Source organism: Nansenia antarctica (assembly GCF_963989245.1).
Source record: "Nansenia antarctica genome assembly, chromosome: 18".
In the NCBI taxonomy this organism is placed as follows: Eukaryota; Metazoa; Chordata; class Actinopteri; order Argentiniformes; family Microstomatidae; genus Nansenia; species Nansenia antarctica.
This window is the reverse complement of record NC_137691.1, coordinates 18,527,129-18,547,767: the sequence shown is the minus strand read 5'-3', so window position 1 is coordinate 18,547,767 and position 20,639 is coordinate 18,527,129. Positions and strand designations below refer to the sequence as shown.

General features: G+C 44.4%; 1 protein-coding gene across 1 annotated transcript in view; it reads left to right on the top strand.

Annotated features, from left to right (window-relative positions):
- The window catches only part of kcnd3 (potassium voltage-gated channel, Shal-related subfamily, member 3), a gene marked incomplete at both ends in the record, with an annotated part of 88,490 nt that extends 69,681 nt beyond the window's left edge, over window positions 1-18,809 (top strand). Inside the window, 5 exons of the mRNA XM_080548696.1 lie at window positions 10,015-10,122; window positions 11,677-11,709; window positions 12,155-12,247; window positions 17,307-17,566; window positions 18,539-18,809. Coding sequence (XP_080404822.1) covers window positions 10,015-10,122; window positions 11,677-11,709; window positions 12,155-12,247; window positions 17,307-17,566; window positions 18,539-18,809 — 765 coding nt within the window. The remainder of the gene's footprint in view (window positions 1-10,014; window positions 10,123-11,676; window positions 11,710-12,154; window positions 12,248-17,306; window positions 17,567-18,538) is intronic.
- Between the last annotated feature and the right edge of the window lie 1,830 nt (window positions 18,810-20,639).

Sequence of the window (20,639 nt, the reverse complement as noted above, 5' to 3'; positions counted from 1 at the left end):
GGTCTGTGGGACCTACTGACTGCATGTCCTTGGCCTGGGTTCAGCATCAAAGTGACACCATCAAATAACCATCACAGCGGCAGGATCATTAGCAATGGCGGCCGCAAAGATTAGATGAAGAGATCAGCTCTTATGATGATGAGTAGGCAAATACCGTAGGACGTATCGCGTCGGACGCAGTTCAACGAGGTTGCCGTCGGTGACCAATCACAGCTGAGCTCTCGTTACCCCACCGTCCATTCTTCTGCCTGACTATCAGATCTTTTTTCCTTCAGGGAAAAAAACATTAGGGGAGTAAAGACTCCCACCCCCTGTGTTTTACTGCCTATGCCCCCAGAATCTCAATCGACAGATTTAGGGATTCTGGGGTCTGAGATGACATGCCCCCCCTCTGTGGTTTGCTCCAGAGTACCTTTGAAGGACTTTTCTCCACAGGTGTCCTCTGCACGGACACAGCTAGCATTAAGTGCCGACGCCTATCCGCACTGAATCAGTGGGGTTTGACCTTTCGCTGACGCTACATAAGAGGGCTATTAGGGCAGAGAGCAGGTGAGTGGGAAGAGGAGATACAGACAAGAGGAAAAAGGCAGGGATAGTCTTGCTGATGCCCTGGCTGTCAACTTATGGATATATCTGTTGAGTATGACCTTGCTGGAGTATAGAAGCAGAAAAGAGGAGATGTAGTACGTATACACCAGTTGTAATATACACTAGCACACTAGCGTTATCGCTCCTGAGGGCAGGCAGAGAGCATTTGAGTGGGAGAGGGTTGGACATAAAGAACAGACACTCCTGAGGTCCACTATTAAGGTCAAAAGATAGTTTATGTTGCTGGAATCAAAGAATTTTTAGCAGTATCATTTATCGTAATCGTAATCTTAATCACAGTGGACACTTACACATACTGTCAGGGGAAGCTGGTGGAGGCAGCGATCGGACGTCAGGCTCATCGTGATGCATCCTACGATGTCTGCCTCCACCAGCCTCCCCTGTACTGTATGTGTGACAGCAGCTGGTGAAAGCGTGAATAAGTCGCCAACCAGTCAAAATGTTCAGACTTTTATTCAGAAAAATGTAAATAAATGTCAGCGTTGTTGAAAATCAATGACACGTGAATGTGCTTCCCTTATTTTTTTGGGACGTTTTTCAATGCATCCCCATTTCTATTGCGAAATCATTCTTTCGTAAATTGGATGGCATGATTCTATAATTTATTTGGGAAGGTAGGAATCCAATAATTGGTAAACAAGTATTGCAGAGACCCAAACTGTCAGGGGGAATGGCTCTACAGTGGGGGAAATAAGTATTGAACTTATCAACATTTTGTCCAGTAAATGTATTTCCAATGAGCCTATTCAAGTGGAATTTGCACCAGACTTTGGTATGAACTCAAACAATCCAGACAAAGAATCTAAACATTAAAGCCCATATGTAAATAAAGCTATGTGTGATAAAGTGGAATGAAACAGGAAAAAAGTATTGAACACACTAACTGAAATTAATAGTGGAGAAGCCTTTGTTTGTAATGACAGCTTCAAGGCGCTTTCTGTATGAAGTAACTAATCGCCCGCAGTATTCAGGTGTGATTTTGGCCCATTCCTCTTCACAGATTGTCTTTAAATCCTGAAGATTGCGGGGGGCCCTCTTGTGAATCTGGATCTTCACAAATGTTGCTTCCACAAATGTTCAATTGGGTTTAAGTCAGGGGATTGACTAGGCCATTCCAACAAGTTGATTTTCTTTCTCTGAAACCAATTGCGAGTTTCTCTCTGTACATGGCTCCATTCATTGTTCCTTCAATGATATGAAGTCTGCCAGTACCACGAGAGGAGAACCAGCCCCACACCATGATACTTCCACCTCCAAACTTCACTGTTGGTATAGACTTATTCGGGTGATGTGCAGTGCCATTTCTCCTGCAAACATGGTGTGTTGTGTGACAGCCCAAAAGTTCAACTTTGGTCTCATCTGACCAGAGTACATGCTCCCAGTTGTTCACTGGCTTGTCCAAATGTTGTTTGGCAAACCTTAAACGAGCGTCAACATAGCACAGAGGCCATGGCGGTGGTGCATTTCCTTCTGTCCTTTCTGTCACAGTTGTACCTGCTGCCTCCAAGTCTTTCTGGAGCTCTTTCCTAGTGGTCCTTGGCTCTTTGGCTACTCTTCTAAGTATACTTCTGACTCCCTGATCAGAAATCTTGAGAGGAGCTCCTGTGCGTGGCCGGTTGATGGTGGAGTGATGTTCCACTTATGGATAATGCCCCAATGGTGCTTACTGGAAGATTCAGAAGTTGTGAAATACATCTGTAGCCAATTCCACTTTCCTGTTTTGCAACAATCTGGTTACAAAGGTCTTGAGACAGCTTTTTGCTTTTACCCATCATTAGATGTTTGTTGTGTGGCACCTTGGTAACAAAAAAAAAACTTTTATAGCCCATCAATATATTCGAACCCAGTTGACATTAATTATCACAGATTTAGAGTTGCCTCTTAATTAGTTATGGTTTTCAGTTGGTTCCTTGCCTTTCCTTGCTGTGATGTACTGCTTTTTATTAGTGTGTTCAATGCTTTTTTCTACTTTATTACACACAACTTTATTTACATATGGACTTTAATGTTTAGATTTTTTGTCTGAATTGTTTGAGTTAATACCAAAGTCTGATGCAAATTCCACTTGAATAGGCTAATTGGAAATACATTTACTGGACAAACCCCTAACCCACACACTACAAAGACGTAACGTTAAATATTTGACCAACAATGTGTTGGAATTTACAGTCATTTCCACTCAGCTCACAGTGTCCACAAACATGATGTTGACCATTATTACAGACAGATTATGCATGGCGGGACTAGCAATAGCCTATCCATAAGCAAATAATAATAATGACAATACCACAAGCATGATATTAACTATTACACTGCACGGGGGCAGTAACCAAACATGAATAATAATGCATGTCTTACCTATTTGAACACCCCAAAGGTGGACTTCCGTTCAGGTGTGTTGTTGAATGTCCTCATCAGTGGCTGGATGTCCATCCGTTCAAGAATGTCACTATGGACGTGCAGTAACATCAGGTGTGTGAGTCATCTCTGTGTCATGTTGTTCCTTAGCCATGTTTTTAGGCGGCGAAGGGTAGAGAAGGACCGCTCAGAAGAAGCCGCGGAAACAGGTAGACATAGACACAGCTCTATAAACTTCTCCACCTCTGTGAGTAGCTTTGGGGATGCAGTCCTCCGATGAATCCAGCGACATCTTGAGCTGACTTGAGTCCTTTGGTCTTGGAGAGGTCACCAAGCATTGTGAGCTGCATATGTAGACGAAATTTGTCAAGCTGATCTGCAGAAGTGATCTCAGTCAACCCTGAGTATACTCCATTTGCGGCATTGATTATGGTTTGCACTCTCAGGGCAGCGACGTGCAGTCCTTCTTGGTCAAATCGGTGATCCAGCTAGGTTGTCACAAGTTCCAAGGCCTCATAGAACTCACGCCGCCACTGCTGCGCTCCTACATCAGTCACGACGGCCTCGGTCTTCTCTGTATCCCTTAAACGGGCAGGGGTTCTGCTGGTTCATGGAGGAAGGGGCATTTGCAGTTTGTTTCTTTCTGCACAAGCGGTCACTTTGGAAGTCATCTCCTGGACTAATCCATCTTCTCTCAGTGCATGGATGCGCTGTCGTAACGCACTCCAATGCCCCACTTGCACTTGCCTTCTCACTTTGGAGAGTTAAGTCCAAAGTATGTTCTGGCTTTAGTGGCTTGTTTGTATAGACCTGATATTTTTGCACGAGTATCTCCCCTGACTGTCTTATTCTGTCTTGCTCATAATGCCAACAAGTTGCAGACCACCTCATCATCACTACCAAACATAGACTGGAACAGCGCCTTACTCTTTGACGACTCCTCTATCACCACTGAGACACCCTGTACAAAGTTTAATGTGTCTGCAACAACACAAACTTCTCTCGCCACTTCCTGAAGTACCAGATCTAGTGGCAAATTCAAGCGCAAAAACATCTTTGATACACGAAAAAAGTGTTTCTCCAGTTGAATCAGGCGCACTGTAAAACCCGAGGAAAACATCCACAACATTACTGCCTCCGGTTTTGAATCCACATATTGCAGACTAATGTCACCATCATCAGTTTCCAAAGCACTCCATCTCGATTGTTATGGCCTCTTAACGGAAGCCCTTCGCTGCCTAAGAATCTCATGAATCTGAATATCAGTTCTAAGACGTTTCTGGCCGCCTGTTGCTCTTTCTCAACAATGTCCGACAGTAGAGCGTTAATGGGAGTGTTGTTAAGCGAAGCAAGCATTTTCACCGATTCTGAATGTATGTCAGACATCTCGTGTTGGCTAAACTTTGTGGTTGCTTTCCGCACAGTTACAAAAGCCTCCTACTGTAAATGCACTTGTCTTTCTGTCGGGGTGCCTTAACCCCTTCTCTATAGCTTTGCAGCAAGAGAAGAAAAGAACAGTGTCTCTCTCAGTGACATAATGCAACCATTTCCACCTGGTAAACCAGCCTTTCTGAAATGACCGCTCAAATGTCACTGTTCCAATTTTCCTCCCAGGAAAACGTATTTCTGGTCTCCTCCTGGTCAGTGTTGGCTAGGGCTAACATAAGCCTCAGACCTGCTAGGTCCTGCTGCTACACTGGATGGGGTAACAGCCTGGTGGTGGTCTGTAGACAAAGTGGAAGAAGGCCCTGACCCTGCATCAGCATCTTCTTCCAACTCCACTTCAATTCTTCTGGCTGATTTTGCATTTTGCACCTGAAAAAATGCCATGTGATCACTAAAATTAAAACTAACAAACATATTTTTACATTTATTACAAAAAACAAATCTATTTGTATTCCCAAAAGCAACAATATTTATTATATTGTTTTAAATTATTGTTTGAATTTATAAAATAAATAAATACAAAATTCAGGCAAGAGGAGCTCCTTCTGCCTGCCGCTGGGGGGTGCTGCAGCACCCTCAGCATCCCCCTTCCCGCGCCCCTGTTTCCAACAGTATTTTTGGGCTGCCAATTTGCGCTCTATCCTTCATTGGCTAATGTTGATTCTATTGATTCCATTCCTGCGTGGCTTTGCAGTGAATCTGCTTCTTGTGCTCCAGCCTCGCTGGCGGCTCTCTTGTGCTCACCCTCCTTGTCATCACCACCCAAATTCACTAAGAACATAATTGTCAAGAACAGTTTAAAAATCTGGCTCCAATTTGCTCCAATTACAAGCTTAGCTCACTTCCTCTATCATCCCCTCTCCATGCCAACCCATTATCCCCCCCCCCCCTCTGTGCTGGATAAGCCTACAATCTGTGGAACAGCCAGGGCATTTCCACCATCCAGGGCATTTCCACCATCAGTAGCCTTTATGTGGATGGCATATTTGCTTCCTTTAATGAGCTGGTACATATATATGACCTTCCAAGAAGGTCTTTTCAGATACCTGCAAGTCCGTAATTTTGTCAGCAAACATTTCTCAGGCTTTCCTGCATTTCCCCAATTTCCTCCATTGATTCGCTTCTAAAACAAGACCCAACTATAAAAGGTGCCATTACATGTAATAAATGTATGTTTATATAATGAAATATTTATGCTACAATCCCCTGGTCCTTTCACATTACGTACAATCTGGTCACAGGACTTGGGGGAAGAAATAGATCTTAAGACCTGGGCAGCTATCCTCTACAGGGTTCCCCACTCCTCCAGAGGTGCCAGACATGGGGTGCTGCAGTGTAAAGTGGTTCATAGGGTACATTGGTCTAGGTGTAAGTTGGCGAAGATTTTTCCTGACATTGATCCTATATGTGAGAGAGGTCGGCAGGCCCCTGCGGATCTCTGTCATATGTTTTGGTTGTGTCCCTCTCTCTCTTCATTTTGGGAGTCTGTTTTTGACAGAGGTAAAAAAAAGGTCACCTCTGTCCCAATTGAACCCTCCCTAATTGTTGCTATGTTTGGAGTCTTGTCGGCCGATCTCTGCCCAAATATGTTCTGGAATTTGTGGCATTTTTTACTCTATTGGCAAGGCGGTCAATTCTTATGAATTGGAAGTGTCCCTACCTGTTGGCTGGGTTAGCGCATGCGGGTTAAGGGAGAGGTGGGGCTATGGCGTCATTGGTTCAGGAAAGATGTGTATAGCTTGTAAAGACGGAAACGCAAGGGTGGCGTTTTCAGATTTGTTCACTCTGGGCGTGGCCATCTGACCTTTGTACTTTTCTTTTTAAAAAATTATATTAATAATAATAATTATAATATTATATATAATATAATAATATTAATATTATATTATATTATTATATTTTTACCTATGTATTTATTTAAATAATATATATTGTTGTTGTTGTTTTTCTTTTCTTTTCTTATTATTTTTATTATTTGTCTACTTTTTTCGTGGGTATGTTGTTGCTTCCATAGTGTTGCATTGTGATGTACCTGTGTGTTTGTGAACCTGAACCTGAAAACCCATAAATAAATCACCCTTACTCACCCAAAAAAAAGAAAATCAATAACACACTCGCTAGTCAAGCCAAAACATTGCAACGCAATGGATTCAGTGAGTAATCCCCACTACTACTCTACACTAACTAGGTAATAGTGGGGATTACTCACTGCATCCATTGCATTGAAATGTTTTGGTCTGACGAGCGAGTGTGTTATTGATTTTCAACCACTCTGAAATGTATTTACATTTTTTGGAATAAAAGTCTGAACGGTCCGTCTGTTGGCGACTGGTTCCCGGTTTCACCAGCTGCTGTCACATATAGAGACCAGTTGTAGGTCTCTAAATATCTATAGCTGTAGTGGTTCATCTACATACTGTAGCCCTCCGAGGTCACGGTTCCTCGTTAGCCATCTACAGTTACCTGTTGCATCAGAGAGAGAGGGGGGGGGAGTTTGTCTCTCGAATTAGCCATGCTCACCCCCCTTCCCTCCCATTGGTCTTCAGGCTCCCATTATGATTAAGGGGCCACCTGGGGGAGGGGGGGTACGGTACAATAATACATACCTTATGTATCCTTATCACCCGCATTCAGATATCATAACTTTCCCTCTGGTTGATGTCCACACCTCTGGGAGGATTCACTGCTGCAGGGGGAGAGGAGGGGGTGGAGGGGGTGGAGGGCCAACTCTGCTTAGTCAGTCACCCAAAGAGGACATCTCCAAGTAGAATTTCCCCATCGCGACTAAGTCACTGCTGTCAGACGCTCAGTGCGGGGGCCAAGAGTCAGTTTCTTTTTCAGTGTAGCACAAATCACAGGCCCCTATTTGCCAGACCATTGGGGAGAGAGAAGGCCGCTCCGCCAGAGCACAGCGGGGCTCTAAACGGGCCGGGGGTCACAGCCGTAATGGCCACGGCAAAGTCAAGTGGAGCCGTTTGCACTGAGAGACAGTGAGGGACCGTCAGAGGCCAGAGTCCAGGGAGAGAGAAACACATCAGTGGGGGGGAGTGAGACAGGGAGGGGGGGGAGACAGAGAGAGAGAGAGAGACAGGGAGGGAGGGGGGGAAGACAGAGAGAGAGAGGGGGAGGGGGAGGAGAGAGAGAGAGACATGGAGGGGGGGTAGACAGAGAGAGAGAGGGGGAGGGGGAGGAGAGAGAGAGACATGGAGGGGGGGTAGACAGAGAGAGAGAGAGAGAGGGAGGGGGAGGAGAGAGAGAGAGACAGGGAGGGTGGGTAGACAGAGAGAGAGAGAGAGAGGGGGGAGACAGAGAGAGAGAGAGGGGAGGGAGAGAGGGGAGGGAAGGCAGATAGAGAGAGAGAAGGGGAGGAGAGGGAGAGAGAGAGAGAGAGAGAGAGAGAGACAGGGAGGGGGGGAAGACAGAGAGAGAGAGAGAGAGAGAGAGAGAGAGAGGGAGGAGAGGGAGGAGAGACAGGGAGGGGGGGTAGACAGATAGAGAGAGAGAGAGGGGGGGGAGAGACTGGGGTGGGAAGGCAGATAGAGAGAGAAGGGGAGGAGAGGGGGAGAGGTCACCAAGTTGTTTCGAGGCTCACTCGCCTTTGAAGAGAAACTTGTGGCTGAGAACCAGAACAGAGAAGCCTGGGCAGAGTCATAAATACACATGATACAACTGTAAGAGCCCACCAGGGTTTATGATTGGCAGAGTTATGGAATTCAAAGCCGTGGTCAAATAATGATATACCACGACAAAACTCTATGATCTGCCTATTTGGGGCTGTTTTGTGATGGGGTGCCTGAGCCCCCCTTTAATTGGAACCCTGCTACTGGCTTGGATGTCCACCAGGGGAGGCTGGTGGAGGTAGAAATGGAGGACAGGCTCATTATAATGCATGGAACGCAATGAGGAACGGCATCATATGGTATGGTAATGGTAATGGTATATTTGATACCGTTCCTCCTTTGATACCATTTACATTTACATTTACATTTTTGGCATTTAGCAAACGCCTTATTCCAAAGCGACTTACAATCAATACATTTGAAAACAAAGCAAGTGAATCATCAATCCACCAGTCGTAGCAGGAAGAGTAATCCAGCTCAGGCCCGGGGCCATTGATAGAAGGAAAAACCTTCTCCTATCACCTTCTTCTAAACCTAGTTTTTATTTTATTTTATTTTTTTACACTGGAGAAACAGAGAAACAGTACACGGGGGGCAATAGAAGTTTTTAGGGACACAGTAGAGGGGAAAGCGGGTCTCTTTAGGAGACGCAGTGCTGAGGTTTGTGGAATACCATTCCTCATTCCACTTCATGCATTACAATGAGCCCGTCCTCCGATTTCTACCTCCGCCAGCCTCCATTGCTGTCCACAGTCATATAGGTACATGAAACCACCACGTCCCCCCAGTCAGTCAGTGAGAGAGGATAGATGGAAGTTTTAACTTGTTAAATTGCATTTTCAGTCATTGAAAGTTCCCAAAACAAAACCATCTGAGCATGTGATACACATGACAACATCATGTTGAACGCCTTTTTTTCGGTTTTCATTTTTCTCATTTCAATTTCTCAAGCGAAGCGAAGGCCTTTGATTTAACATGTCTGAGTAAGGCAAGATGCTACTTTGTGAGACAGCCTGCTTGCTCACTGTCAATTACTTGAAGTCCTGTAGCAGTGTAGAGGTGGTCGCTCAACCAACACACAAACACACATACATTCACACACACATACACACGTACACACACACACACACACATCACTGTAATTCCCTATGAGCTATTCTTACTGGAGCATCCATCACATTTTCAGACTGTCTGAATCCCAATCTCAGAAGCACCAAATGGATTCTATTACATTAGAGCAGTCGGCAGGGAGAAGCATTTGCCCAAACGTTTTTTGGGAGTTATCTAAAATGTATTTGCCGAGGCAATCACAGGACATGGTTAAATAAATTATTACTCTCACCTTGGATGATTGAAAAGCACTTGAGGCTGATATCTTAGGGAGTGAAGCTGAATCAGTCTGGCATCAAATACAATTTCTATTACCGGTATATGAGTTACAGACGGCAAATCGTTTTCTAATATTTTAATTTATTTGTGTCTCGCATGGATGGACTAAAACACTAATGCCACACGCTATCATCCATTGACTTTTTGTTATTGATAAAACTGTTGACTAGTTTTACATTGCTCTGATTGCGATTTCAAGCCTCTTCATTTAGCCTCCATTTAACTTAACTGTTTATAATTGCTTCCTAGTTGAGTGGGTTTAGTCTTTGATAGGATGACTTCATTTCGCCCTTCAAAGTGATCCACTTCAAACACCTCAAACAGAGAGAACACTGCCGACGGGCAGAAACCACACCGACTTGAAATAGATCACATGGGCGATTCACACATTTCACACAAGCATAATAAAACATCTAGAAAACCCTCTGTCATGATGGTATCACCCTCGTCCTTAAAGTCACGGTGACCGACCCAGCGGGGCGTAATGAGGCAGCACATTCTGCTCACCATTAGAGAAGGCTATTAGTCTGAGTCTGTGTCTGCCATGTTAACCCCCCCCCCTCTCCCTCTCCCCCCCCCCCCCCCCATACAGAAAGCCAAACTGGCCAGGATAAGAATAGCCAAGACGGGCAGCTCCACCGCTTTCCTCCAGAACGTTCCCAAACGCAACGGCCTCTTCAACGAACTGCTGGAGCTCACGGTAAGAGAGACCTTTGACCTCCCTAGAAGCTTGGAGGTGAAAGGCTTGACACAACAAGTCGAGAGTTTAGAGTTGGCCTAACATGACAAGACCAAGAGTGAGTTTAGCTTTGTAAAAGAGTTCATCTTGAGTTCACTGTTGGCTGTAATGAACCAAAGATTATCTCAAGTGCTTACAATACAAAGGATTTCATTAGGGAGAGAAACTCACACAACACACACAACAGTTAAAGGACATAATGAACGACCCTCCACAGACATTATTTAGGGAAGGCAACAGAGTCGTCGACGGCCTTGCTGTGAGGGAGGGAGTGGTGATTCCATTGTAAGTCTTCAGTCAAAGTGTTCAGACAAGTACAACATGTAGCTGTAATAACTTTGCAGACAGATGACTGTTGTTTTAAACGGCTGAGTAATCAGTGACGAGGCGGTGGTGTCTACGCTGTCTTCACCGAGGTTGTCTTGTCGGGACAAACTGACATGTTCTGCCTGCTTCCGTATAATCCTGCCGTTGGTGCTGTTCTGCTCTGCTGTGTCTCTCATCTCAGGGTGTATGAAGCCCAGCCAAGCTAGACATGTTGCATCCCCGAAACGAATTAGACGTGTGGAAACGGGGACGGGACGACACAATAATTGCGTCGACAACAACAAGCACAGTCGTCGGCGTTGCGTGACTCGTCTCGTGTCTCTCTTTGTTTCGTGCTCATGCCTGAATGTACTGCTCGCTACATTAAAGCGCCATGAGCAGCATAATGTCTAAAAGTTAGAGCTAGCTACTCAATCAATTAGTCACCATTAGGATTACGTGTGTGTGCGTGTGTGTGTGTGTGTGTGTGTGTGTGTGTGTGTGTGTGTGTGTGTGTGTGTGTGTGTGTGTGTGTGCGCGCGTGTGTGTGTGTGTGTGTGTGTGTGTGTGTGTGTGTGTGTGTGTGAGTCTCGTACTATGCACATCCACACCCTTCCACTGACATCCTATCAGCAAACGCTGAATCCTAGCTGAAAGTACATGGCTTTTTGGAAGTGTTAACATTATCATATAAATGTGTTCCGTAAAGCGTTGAGGGGTTGGAATGTTTTAAAGAATCTGTGATAAGGCTGTCAATGTTCTGGCACATCAAATTACAGTCATGTCACTGCAGCCTGCGTGGGCCTGGATCTCGGGAAGAATAACTGGCTGACTCTGGCCTCCATTATCGAGCGTGCCATTGAATGAATGTGGAATCGTGTGTGTGCATGTGCGTGTGTGTGTGTGTGGGCACGTGCGTGTGTATGTGTGTGTTTTCTGGATTGCACACTCAGGCACTGTTGACTGTTGATGCCGTTGTAGATGGTGAAGAGTGTTTTAAAAAGTTCCAGTGTTCTGTTTTTAGAATAGTTCTATTGATATATAATTCAATTGAATGTAAATGAAACAAATGGTTGTGTTTTTGTGGGACTAGATTGAGTCATTCATGAAAGGAATATGCTGATATGTTTTACTCAGATACGATGTAAAGAAATGTGTCTCTCTGTTTTCTTCCTGCCTGTGTCTCTTCTCTTCAACGCGGCCCTGCAGCAGCCTCCCTACAAGCAAAACCATTTCCATGAGGTATTTAATCAACCAGCGAATGCAGACGTTGCAATGAAAGTTTTAAACATCGTCTATACTAGTCACTTGAACAACGTTCATGACAGACTGAAATGCATTTGGATGGAATTGTTGACAATCGTTGTTCTGTGTCATTGATTGGTTCTTTACCTGTTTTGTCAGCCATATTAAAACAATAAATAGATGTCTGGAACTCAAGTAGCTTATCCACTATACATTTGAATGACTGTTTATGACATTATATTATAAATGTGACAGATCACAAGAGTGTGTGTGTGTGTGTGTGTGTGTCTGTGTCTGTGTCTGCGTGCGTGTGCGTGTGCGTGTGCGTGTGCGTGTGCGTGTGTGTGTGTGTGTGTGCGCGCGCGTGTGTGTGTGTGTGTGTGTGTGTGTGTGTGCGTGTGTGTGTGTGTGTGTGTGTGTGTGTGTGTGTGTGACCACTCAGGGCTCAGAGGAGGAGGAGCAGCAGCTCAGCCAGGCCCAGTCTTTATTAGAGAGCCAACACCACCACCTATTGACCTGTCTGGAGAAGACCACCGTGAGTCTCCACGGCAACCACCTACAAACATCTTCCTAGTTATAGACATCCTTTTTTTCTGTGCAACAAGTTAAAACGGAGAGCATGTCTATTTCACTGTTCTATTGATTATGGTTCATTAATTAAAGACCAAAATATCTTACAGTACAGTACTATTATTTTAATTAGAGTTAATTAGTTAATAGATTGTAATATTGCACTCTTCCTTGATTACATTGGGTGGAATCCTAACTCGGGATCCAAATTGCAAATTTCCTGACGACATCGATGCAAGATCGCCGTCAGACGAGAGGATCTTGAGTTACAATTCCACCCGTAGTGAATATATCGGCTGCGTTCGTAAATTCCCTCTGAGAGCGTTACAGGTGTAAGTACCGGAATTTCCGACCCGCGAGGTTTTTCCGACCCTACCAGATCCGGTCATAGGTTCAGCCCCTTCCGGCCGTAGGTAGCGCTATGATTCGCTATGATTCGCGATGACAACGAAGACCCGTTAGTAGATCTGAAACTGTGTGTTGTGTGTGTGTGTTTCGCGCGCATCGCGCGTGCGCGCCCGCGCGTGTGACCAATGTGTCACAGTGTGTGTGTTCAAGTAATCATGACACGGTAGACATTTCTAAGAATGTATTTCACTATTTCTGAGTATTTCACTACTCTGTTATACATTTTCCATAGTTTGCTTCAAATAGCTGTTATGTGATAATAAAGTAATAATAATAATAATAACATATATTTCAACCCTTTGTATATATATACATCTCTGCATTCTCTGTGCCATTATGCTTGTTAATCATTTTAATTCGTTAGAGTAAACTAATAGGTATGAAATGAAAAAAAGATTCATTACCTTTAGCTATGGTTAATGTAATAGGGTCAACCATTACATATCTTCTCCTATTATCTTTTATCACTTTCTCTTCAGAGAATGGTAGAGATGTATTAATTACTATGGCCACACCCCTCTTCTTACCATAATATGACGCATGAAATACTTGGTTTACCAAATCCTTTCTCAATGTTTTGTAGTCTTCCTCAATCAGATGTGTTTTTTGTAGTAAAGCAACACGATTGAATGAAATGCAATGAATTTATTGTAAATCAATACAGCATGAAACCATATTTACATAAAAATGGATTGACCATACACAAACAAAAACGTATTCATTCACAAATTAGCTGGAATCAAGTAAAAACATTGTGTAGGTTAACCGAAATATAGCATGTGTACATATACATATATATCTTATTTGGGAAATGTTTGGGGCCTGTAGCCACATCTAACCCACGCCCATGGAGAGGATGGACTGACTCAGACAGCATGCACGTGTCAAAAGCCCCTCCCTCTGACATGACTCTAACTCTAGCTAGATCCAGACTCTAGCTGGAAGGAATAAGTGAATAAGGCCATCGGTCATCCACCGTTATCATTTGGGGTAATGTGACCAACATGTAGTTCACACTACTGTTCAGATTCAGTTTTATATTTGCGACTGCAAGCACACTAATTAATCAATCACTCTTCCGAACTGGGAGCCTTGAAACTTGCGCACACAGGGATGCCAAGATTGTCCTTGACCTCTAACAGAAATAAATCATAATCAATTTTAAGTTCAAATTCAAACAAAAATATTTCCAGCAATTCTTGACGTTCTTCTTCGTCTTCAATCAGTGTCAATTTAGCCTCTATTTCCTCTCTCTGTATTTTGTCCAATTGCAGAAAAGCAGGCTCCTGGACCTTCCCTTACAGCCGGTGGGCGTTCTTGTTCATCCACTCCGCTCCCAGGAGGGTGGACTTGCCACGGTCTACAAGACAAAAACAGTTTAAAGTCCTCTTACAGTGGTCCATAGAAACAGTTCTACAGCCAGTGGTGTAGTGGCACCGTTTTCATATAAGGTTATAGTAATATACAGTACTGGTGAAGAGAAACATACCCAAGTTGTCGTCTTCTGTCCTCTTTTTCTTGGCGTCTTCCTCTTGCATTGTTGCGGCATAGCTGTGGTCATTTCTTATGGCATTGCTGCCCACCACACTGTCAGACCGCTCACACTGAAGGAATAAAATGCATGGTGCAATCACAACTATTGAACTAACAAAAAACACTATTATTTACCATTCAGCATCATGCTCACCTCCTGTTCCCTCTTCCGCTTCTTGGGGACCCTGAAAACCGGCTGCAGTGACCCTTGGAGCAACGCTCTGGCCTCATCGGTCCAGTGGGCAAACCTCTGCCCGTGGCTTTGAGTGAGATAGTGACAGAATAAAAAAGTAAGCCAATGTATAACAAATGCGGTTTCGGAAGTTACATTTAAAGTGAAGTCTTACCCCTCAATCTGGAACCGTTCCATTAGAACGATGCACCACCATCTCGTCCCATATCCCTCTAAAAAAATTGAGAGAAGAAATGTAAAGTCAAAATGGTTCTGTGCGCTTGGGCAATGGGTGTTTCCAGAGATATATATATGCTACAACAGCCAAACCGTTATGGTTTAGAATGTTAATGGTAACAGATTTAGTTTCCTCCTTGTCTCTCCTCACCGTCGGAGAAGAGAAACACTGACCTCTGTGAACTGAAGTGGAGCGTCAGTGGTGAGACAGAGTGCATACTGTGAAAGGCAAAGATCTGCTTCGCCTGTACATCCTCCTCTGGCAAATCAACCACAACCACAGCTGAGTCGTCACCCTCCTCAGTCTGTGTTGTGTTGATGACACCTGGGCTGCGAGGGTGCCGTCCGAACAGTGCCATGTACGGGGTGTACCTGGTTGATCGCTGTAAAACAAAACAAAAGTACAATCAATAGCATTTCACCATCTTTCTATATTGTTTAAATTGTTTTTTGTTTCTTTCTATGTTTGTTTGAATTGTTTACATATGCAGTTGTTACACAATAGTAGGCTACCTGCTTAGAGGTGTTGATGCTCATTATGATGCCCCTCAAATGGACATCCCAGTCGTTCTGTCCCTCCCCACAGTACTTGGCAAGCGCAGTCTTCACGGTGCGGTTTGTGCGCTCGTCCTGTCCATTGGCCTGGGGGTGGTAGGGTGACGTGATGCAGTGTTTGACACCCAGAGCCTCAAAAACACCACGGTTGACCTGCAGATGCATTAGTGTATGCAATTAAATTAGATTAAATTACAATTATCAAATGTCACACATCACATACACTGTGTCTTATATAGATAACTGTACCTCATTCACAAATTCCCGTCCTTGGTCGGTAATGATCCTCTCTACCAGTCCAAAGTCAAGAAGAATGTTAACTATCTTCCTGGACACCTCATTGGCTGTTTTGGTGTAGAGGGTTTTTGCCACAGCCCACTTGGTGAAGAGGTCGGTTGCAGTCAGAATGTATCTGCAATGAAAAATGCAGATTGTTCTTCATTAGCTACAGCATTGCAGCAGCTATTCCTAATGGGGTCCACCAAAAACTTGCTTCATAACTTTTATTGACTTATCCAATACATGATGTCAGCTTATCTCACTAGCTTTAACCAAAAGGGGTTACACATACTTCTGCCCAACATTCAGTAGCTACCTTTTGCCCTTTGCAGTGGTGGGAAGTGGACCAATGAGATCAATCCCCAGGACACTCCATGCCTCTTTCACTTGGATGGGATGGAGTACAGGTGCAACTGTCTTTATTGTCTCATGATGTTGACAGCGGGGGCACTCATCAACCTTTAAAACAGTGACATTTCAGAGGAAATTATCTAGAGTCAGAGAATTCTTAATGTGGTTGAGGCGTCATGTTGGTGGTGGTGGTCAGCTGCTGGGCTTAGTGCCTTAGGTGCAGAACCGCTGTGGTTGAGGGGCCGCGGCCTGTATGATGGCCTGGGTGTTCCAGTGCAGAATCAGATTGTGGTCAGTATGAGAATTACACAAGAGTTGGAGATCTTTGAGTAAAAGATCATTGCTAATGGGCAGTGTATAAATTACAATGTTCACACACACCATGCACTAATAACATCAAAAACTCACCCATTTTGTGACATCCTCCCGCAAGGTGGACCAGAGGTAGGACGCCGTCACCTTCTCCAGCGTTCGGCGTCTCCCTGGATGACCCCCAGTCCCATGGTTGTCGTGGCACTCCTTCAGATCAAATCAAACTTCATTTGTATAGCCCATTTCTCACAAAAATGTGATACAATGTGCTTCACAGAGAGCAAAGAAGATAAAACAACAATAGTACAGATGAATCAACAATAAAGACAGACATTTAAAAGGCGAGATTGAATAAGTAGGTTTTGAGGTCTCCAACAATGATAATCTTGTCATAATTGGGAAAGATGATGGACAAGAACTCAAGTCAGATAAGAAAGTTACCATCAGGACATCACGAACTCCATCTTTGTTGCACACCACCAAGCGATGTTTGTCCTTGTATTTGTCCTTGTAGTACAACTCCCCACCTGATGCAGCAGGAAAATACAGCATTCATTTAGAAGTGCAAATATAAAGCCACTGGAAACAGGTTTTATGCACACAATAGTTAGCAGATGCTTAATGAGACACTCAATTTTGATACAGGCCTATGCATTTTCGACATTTTCGACATTTCAAGCAGTGGCTTCAAGAGTGGATATAACATAGTTATTCACACTGACTTACCTTTCATCAAGTAATTCTTGGACGCCTTTAGAATCCTTGATTTAAGGTGTCCAACCTTGGGTATGCCAGGAGGATACATATGATGCATCATGTAAAACTTGAGTGCTGTATGAAACTCCATCTTGTCACCTGTCTCTCTTTCACCTAAACTCTCTCACGTCGCGCGCAACATCCATGTATCTTAAGGTAGCTACAGAGATTAGATCTATAAACAGCCAAAATTACTGATGGGTAAAAATGGCGGTCATCATGTGATCGTAAATCATCGTCGTCAGCGAATCATAGCGCTACCTATGGCCGGAAAGGGCTGAACCTATGACCGGATCTGGTAGGGTCGGAAAAACCTCGCGGGTCGGAAATTCCGGTACTTACACCGGAGCGTATTTACAAACGCACCCCGCCGTATCTAGTCGTGCAACAAGTGCCGTGTGCTCTCCGTCGCCCCCTACAGGCTCACGCGTTTGTGGACGCTCAGCTGTACGAGCAGAACTGTCTAGAGAGCGAGCTCCAGACCGACCCCCCTTCACCCTCGCCCAGCCGCAGCCCCTCCCTCTCCGGCCAGGACGGGTCCTGTGGCACCTGCTGCACCCGCCGGGCCAAGAGGAACCTCCCCCTGCCCAACGCCAGCCTGACCCCCTGCCCCCAGAGGCCCCTGCAGGAGCTCAGCGCCATCCACATCCAATGTGGGGACCAGATGCTCCACAACATCAGGTTAGTAGGTAGATACTAGAGAGAGAGAGAGAGAGAGAGAGAGAGAGAGAGAGAGAGAGAGAGAGAGAGAGAGAGAGAGAGAGAGAGAGAGAGAGAGAGAGAGAGAGAGAGAGAGAGAGAGAGAGAGAGAGAGAGAGAGAGAGAGAGAGAGAGAGAGAGAGAGAGAGAGAGAGAGAGAGAGAGAGAGAGAGAGAGAGAGAGAGAGAGAGAGACAGAGACAGAGACAGAGAGAGGGGGACTGAGAGAGAGAGGGACTGAGAGAGAATAGGTAGATAGGTAGATAGAGATAGATAGATAGATAGATAGAGGTAGGAAGGTAAGTAGATTTTTGCAAATCCTAGATCTGAACTGGGCTTAACAACAACTTTTATCACAGCAAGTGATGGCAGTAGTCATGGTGGGGTTGAGTGCGATCTACGTGATCAGAGGGGAATTCTGTCAATCCAGACTCATCATAGTTTAAAGTTTAAAGTTTATTGTTACATCCCATTATACAAGTATAAAAGAGTAACATTCGTAGGCTTCAGTTCCTCAACCTTTCAGGGGTTGATGCGGTGTTGGACAACAGAGTGGTCTCTCATATCAAACTCATTATTATATTTGAGTGTGATGAAGCATCAGGAACTGTATGCTTCCTCTGTATACATGCAAATATCAGAAGGGCCACAAGAGAGCACTGCTAATTCCTGTCTGTTACTTCTGCTGCCTGCAACGTGGTTGGGTGGTTCTGTGCTTTCATGTACTGTATTATTATTATTATTATTATTATTATTATTATTATTATTATTATTATTATTATTATTATGTATTGGCCTATGTTTCTTTAATTTAGAGATTTGGAGGGGGTTGTGTGTGTGTGTGTATGTTTGTATGTAATGCTCTTACTCCTCCCTCTCTCCCTCCCTCCATCCTACCTTCCCTCCCTCTATCTCCCTCCCTCCTTTTCTCCCTCCCTCCCTCCCCCTTTCTCAGTCGCTCCAGTCTCAACATGAAACCTGACGACCTACGAGGTCGGATCAACTGCAAGGGCGGCCAGATCACCACGGCCATCATCAGCCTCCCCACGCCCCCCTCCTTGACCTCCGACAGTGACGGCCTCCACGCACTCCCCCAACGACGACCCCTCCACCCACCGCCCGATCCTCCCCACCCCCACCCCCACCCACAACACCTGGCCCCCAGCATCCAGACCACCGCAAGCTCCAACATGAACGTGAACACGGTCAAAGTGTCTGCTCTGTGATTGGCTGGCTTCGTCCAGTGTGACGAACTGACTGACTCAGACAGTGAGCAGGAGGAGGAAGAGGAGGAGGAGGAGGAGAGGTGAAAGGAGGGAAGACGTCTTTAGAGGTGCACGGTCACAAAGGACATACAGTAGAAAGGAAAGAGAACCTGCAATCGTTAGAATTACTTTTGAGTAATTGAGGAACGGTCAAACGGACGCATCGTTCGCTTCTTCAGTGTCTCCTGGTGAAATACCTAGCTAGCTGGTATCAATGGGGTTGTCTCTTTTACTAGACAGGCTATGAAGGAGAGACATGACGGTATGTATGTACCTGATGGTGTGTACATTAAAGACAGGCCAGTGCCAGAGTACATTGTGGGATTTGGTATAACAAGGACGTCACTGTGCACGTACAGTAGCACCTAAACATACTGTCTTCATCCCACTTCAGCACAATTCCCGTAGAGGTATGTGGGAGAGGATTCTTCTTCCACTTGAAAGGAGTTGGAAGGAGAATGAGGATCTGTCTCATCTTTTTATTTGGGTTTTGGTTTGGTCTACTTTGTGTTGTTTGTCGTTTGTCTTATCTACTTTCAAATTTGATCGTTTTGGATTTCTTGATTCCTAGTGTCTTGTCGAGCATGTGCGTGCATGCATGTGTGTGTGCGTGCATGTGTGTGTGTGTGTGTGTGTGTGTGTGTGTGTGTGTGTGTGTGTGTGTGTGTGTGTGTGTGTGTGTGTGTGTGTATGTTTTTATGTATGGTAAAGGCTACTTAATATTTGGGAAATATATTATTAGCCAGGATGGACACACTGTAGAACCATTGCTGCTTCCTAACCTTATCCACCTTCTTCTCTCTCTCTCTCTCTCTCTCTCTCTCTCTCTCTCTCTCTCTCTCTCTCTCTCTCTCTCTCTCTCTCTCTCTCTCTCTCTGTCTCTCTCTCTCCTTCTCTCTCTTTCTCTCTCTCTCTCTCTCTGTCTCTCACCCGTAATACCAGAATGTTGTCATTTTAATACTTTACAATAACATTGTAATTGTTGTTTCAGCTCAGTGGAACAACGTTGATAATGTTCTTCAATGTTGTACCTTTTACCCAACAAGGTATCTTACAGTATACAGAACACTTGGGAGTATATGTCATGGTCATACAGTACAATACCATGGGCAATCTCTTGAAGTTCACTGTATTTCCCAGCTCAAACATGGCCTATACTTCAGCCTACATACTGTTATTTAATGGAGGTTCATACACTAGGTAGCCTAACTGTTTGGAATAGCTTGGGACTACTTGCCAAAATGTGCTACAGCAAAACTAAAATATTAAATTTTGTGAAGTGTAGATTATCATTTTTGAATAATTAAATACAGTACTATTTGAAATTGCATTTGCAGTATCAATAAGTTTTGTATTGACTTTGTGCAGCCTACTCAACCATGTCATGGCATAATACTGTCCCCAAATGCTTCATTGTTATGTGGTCAAAAGTAACTATGGACGCTAGAAGGAGACCCACAATATCATTCCCCATGTCATGTAACAAAGAATGAAGGATTACTGTGAATGTAATACAAACCCAGTCTACTTGTTTTACTATCATTAATGCTAATGTACTGTATCTCCAAGTGAAGACATTCATATTGCGTTTACGCCCTTTAAAGAATGCTGCTTGTTCATCTGGTTCTTTTTTGGTTCATGGTTTGCCAATATGACAGTGTCATGCTTATTGATTCAGAGAACCCAATCCAACAGTAGTCTCTCAGAGGTAGGTCATTATCTTTTTTTTTTGTTAGACAGAATCAAGAAGGTCGCTTGTCAGAAATGTCTTTGTGTTGTTGTTGTGGTTGT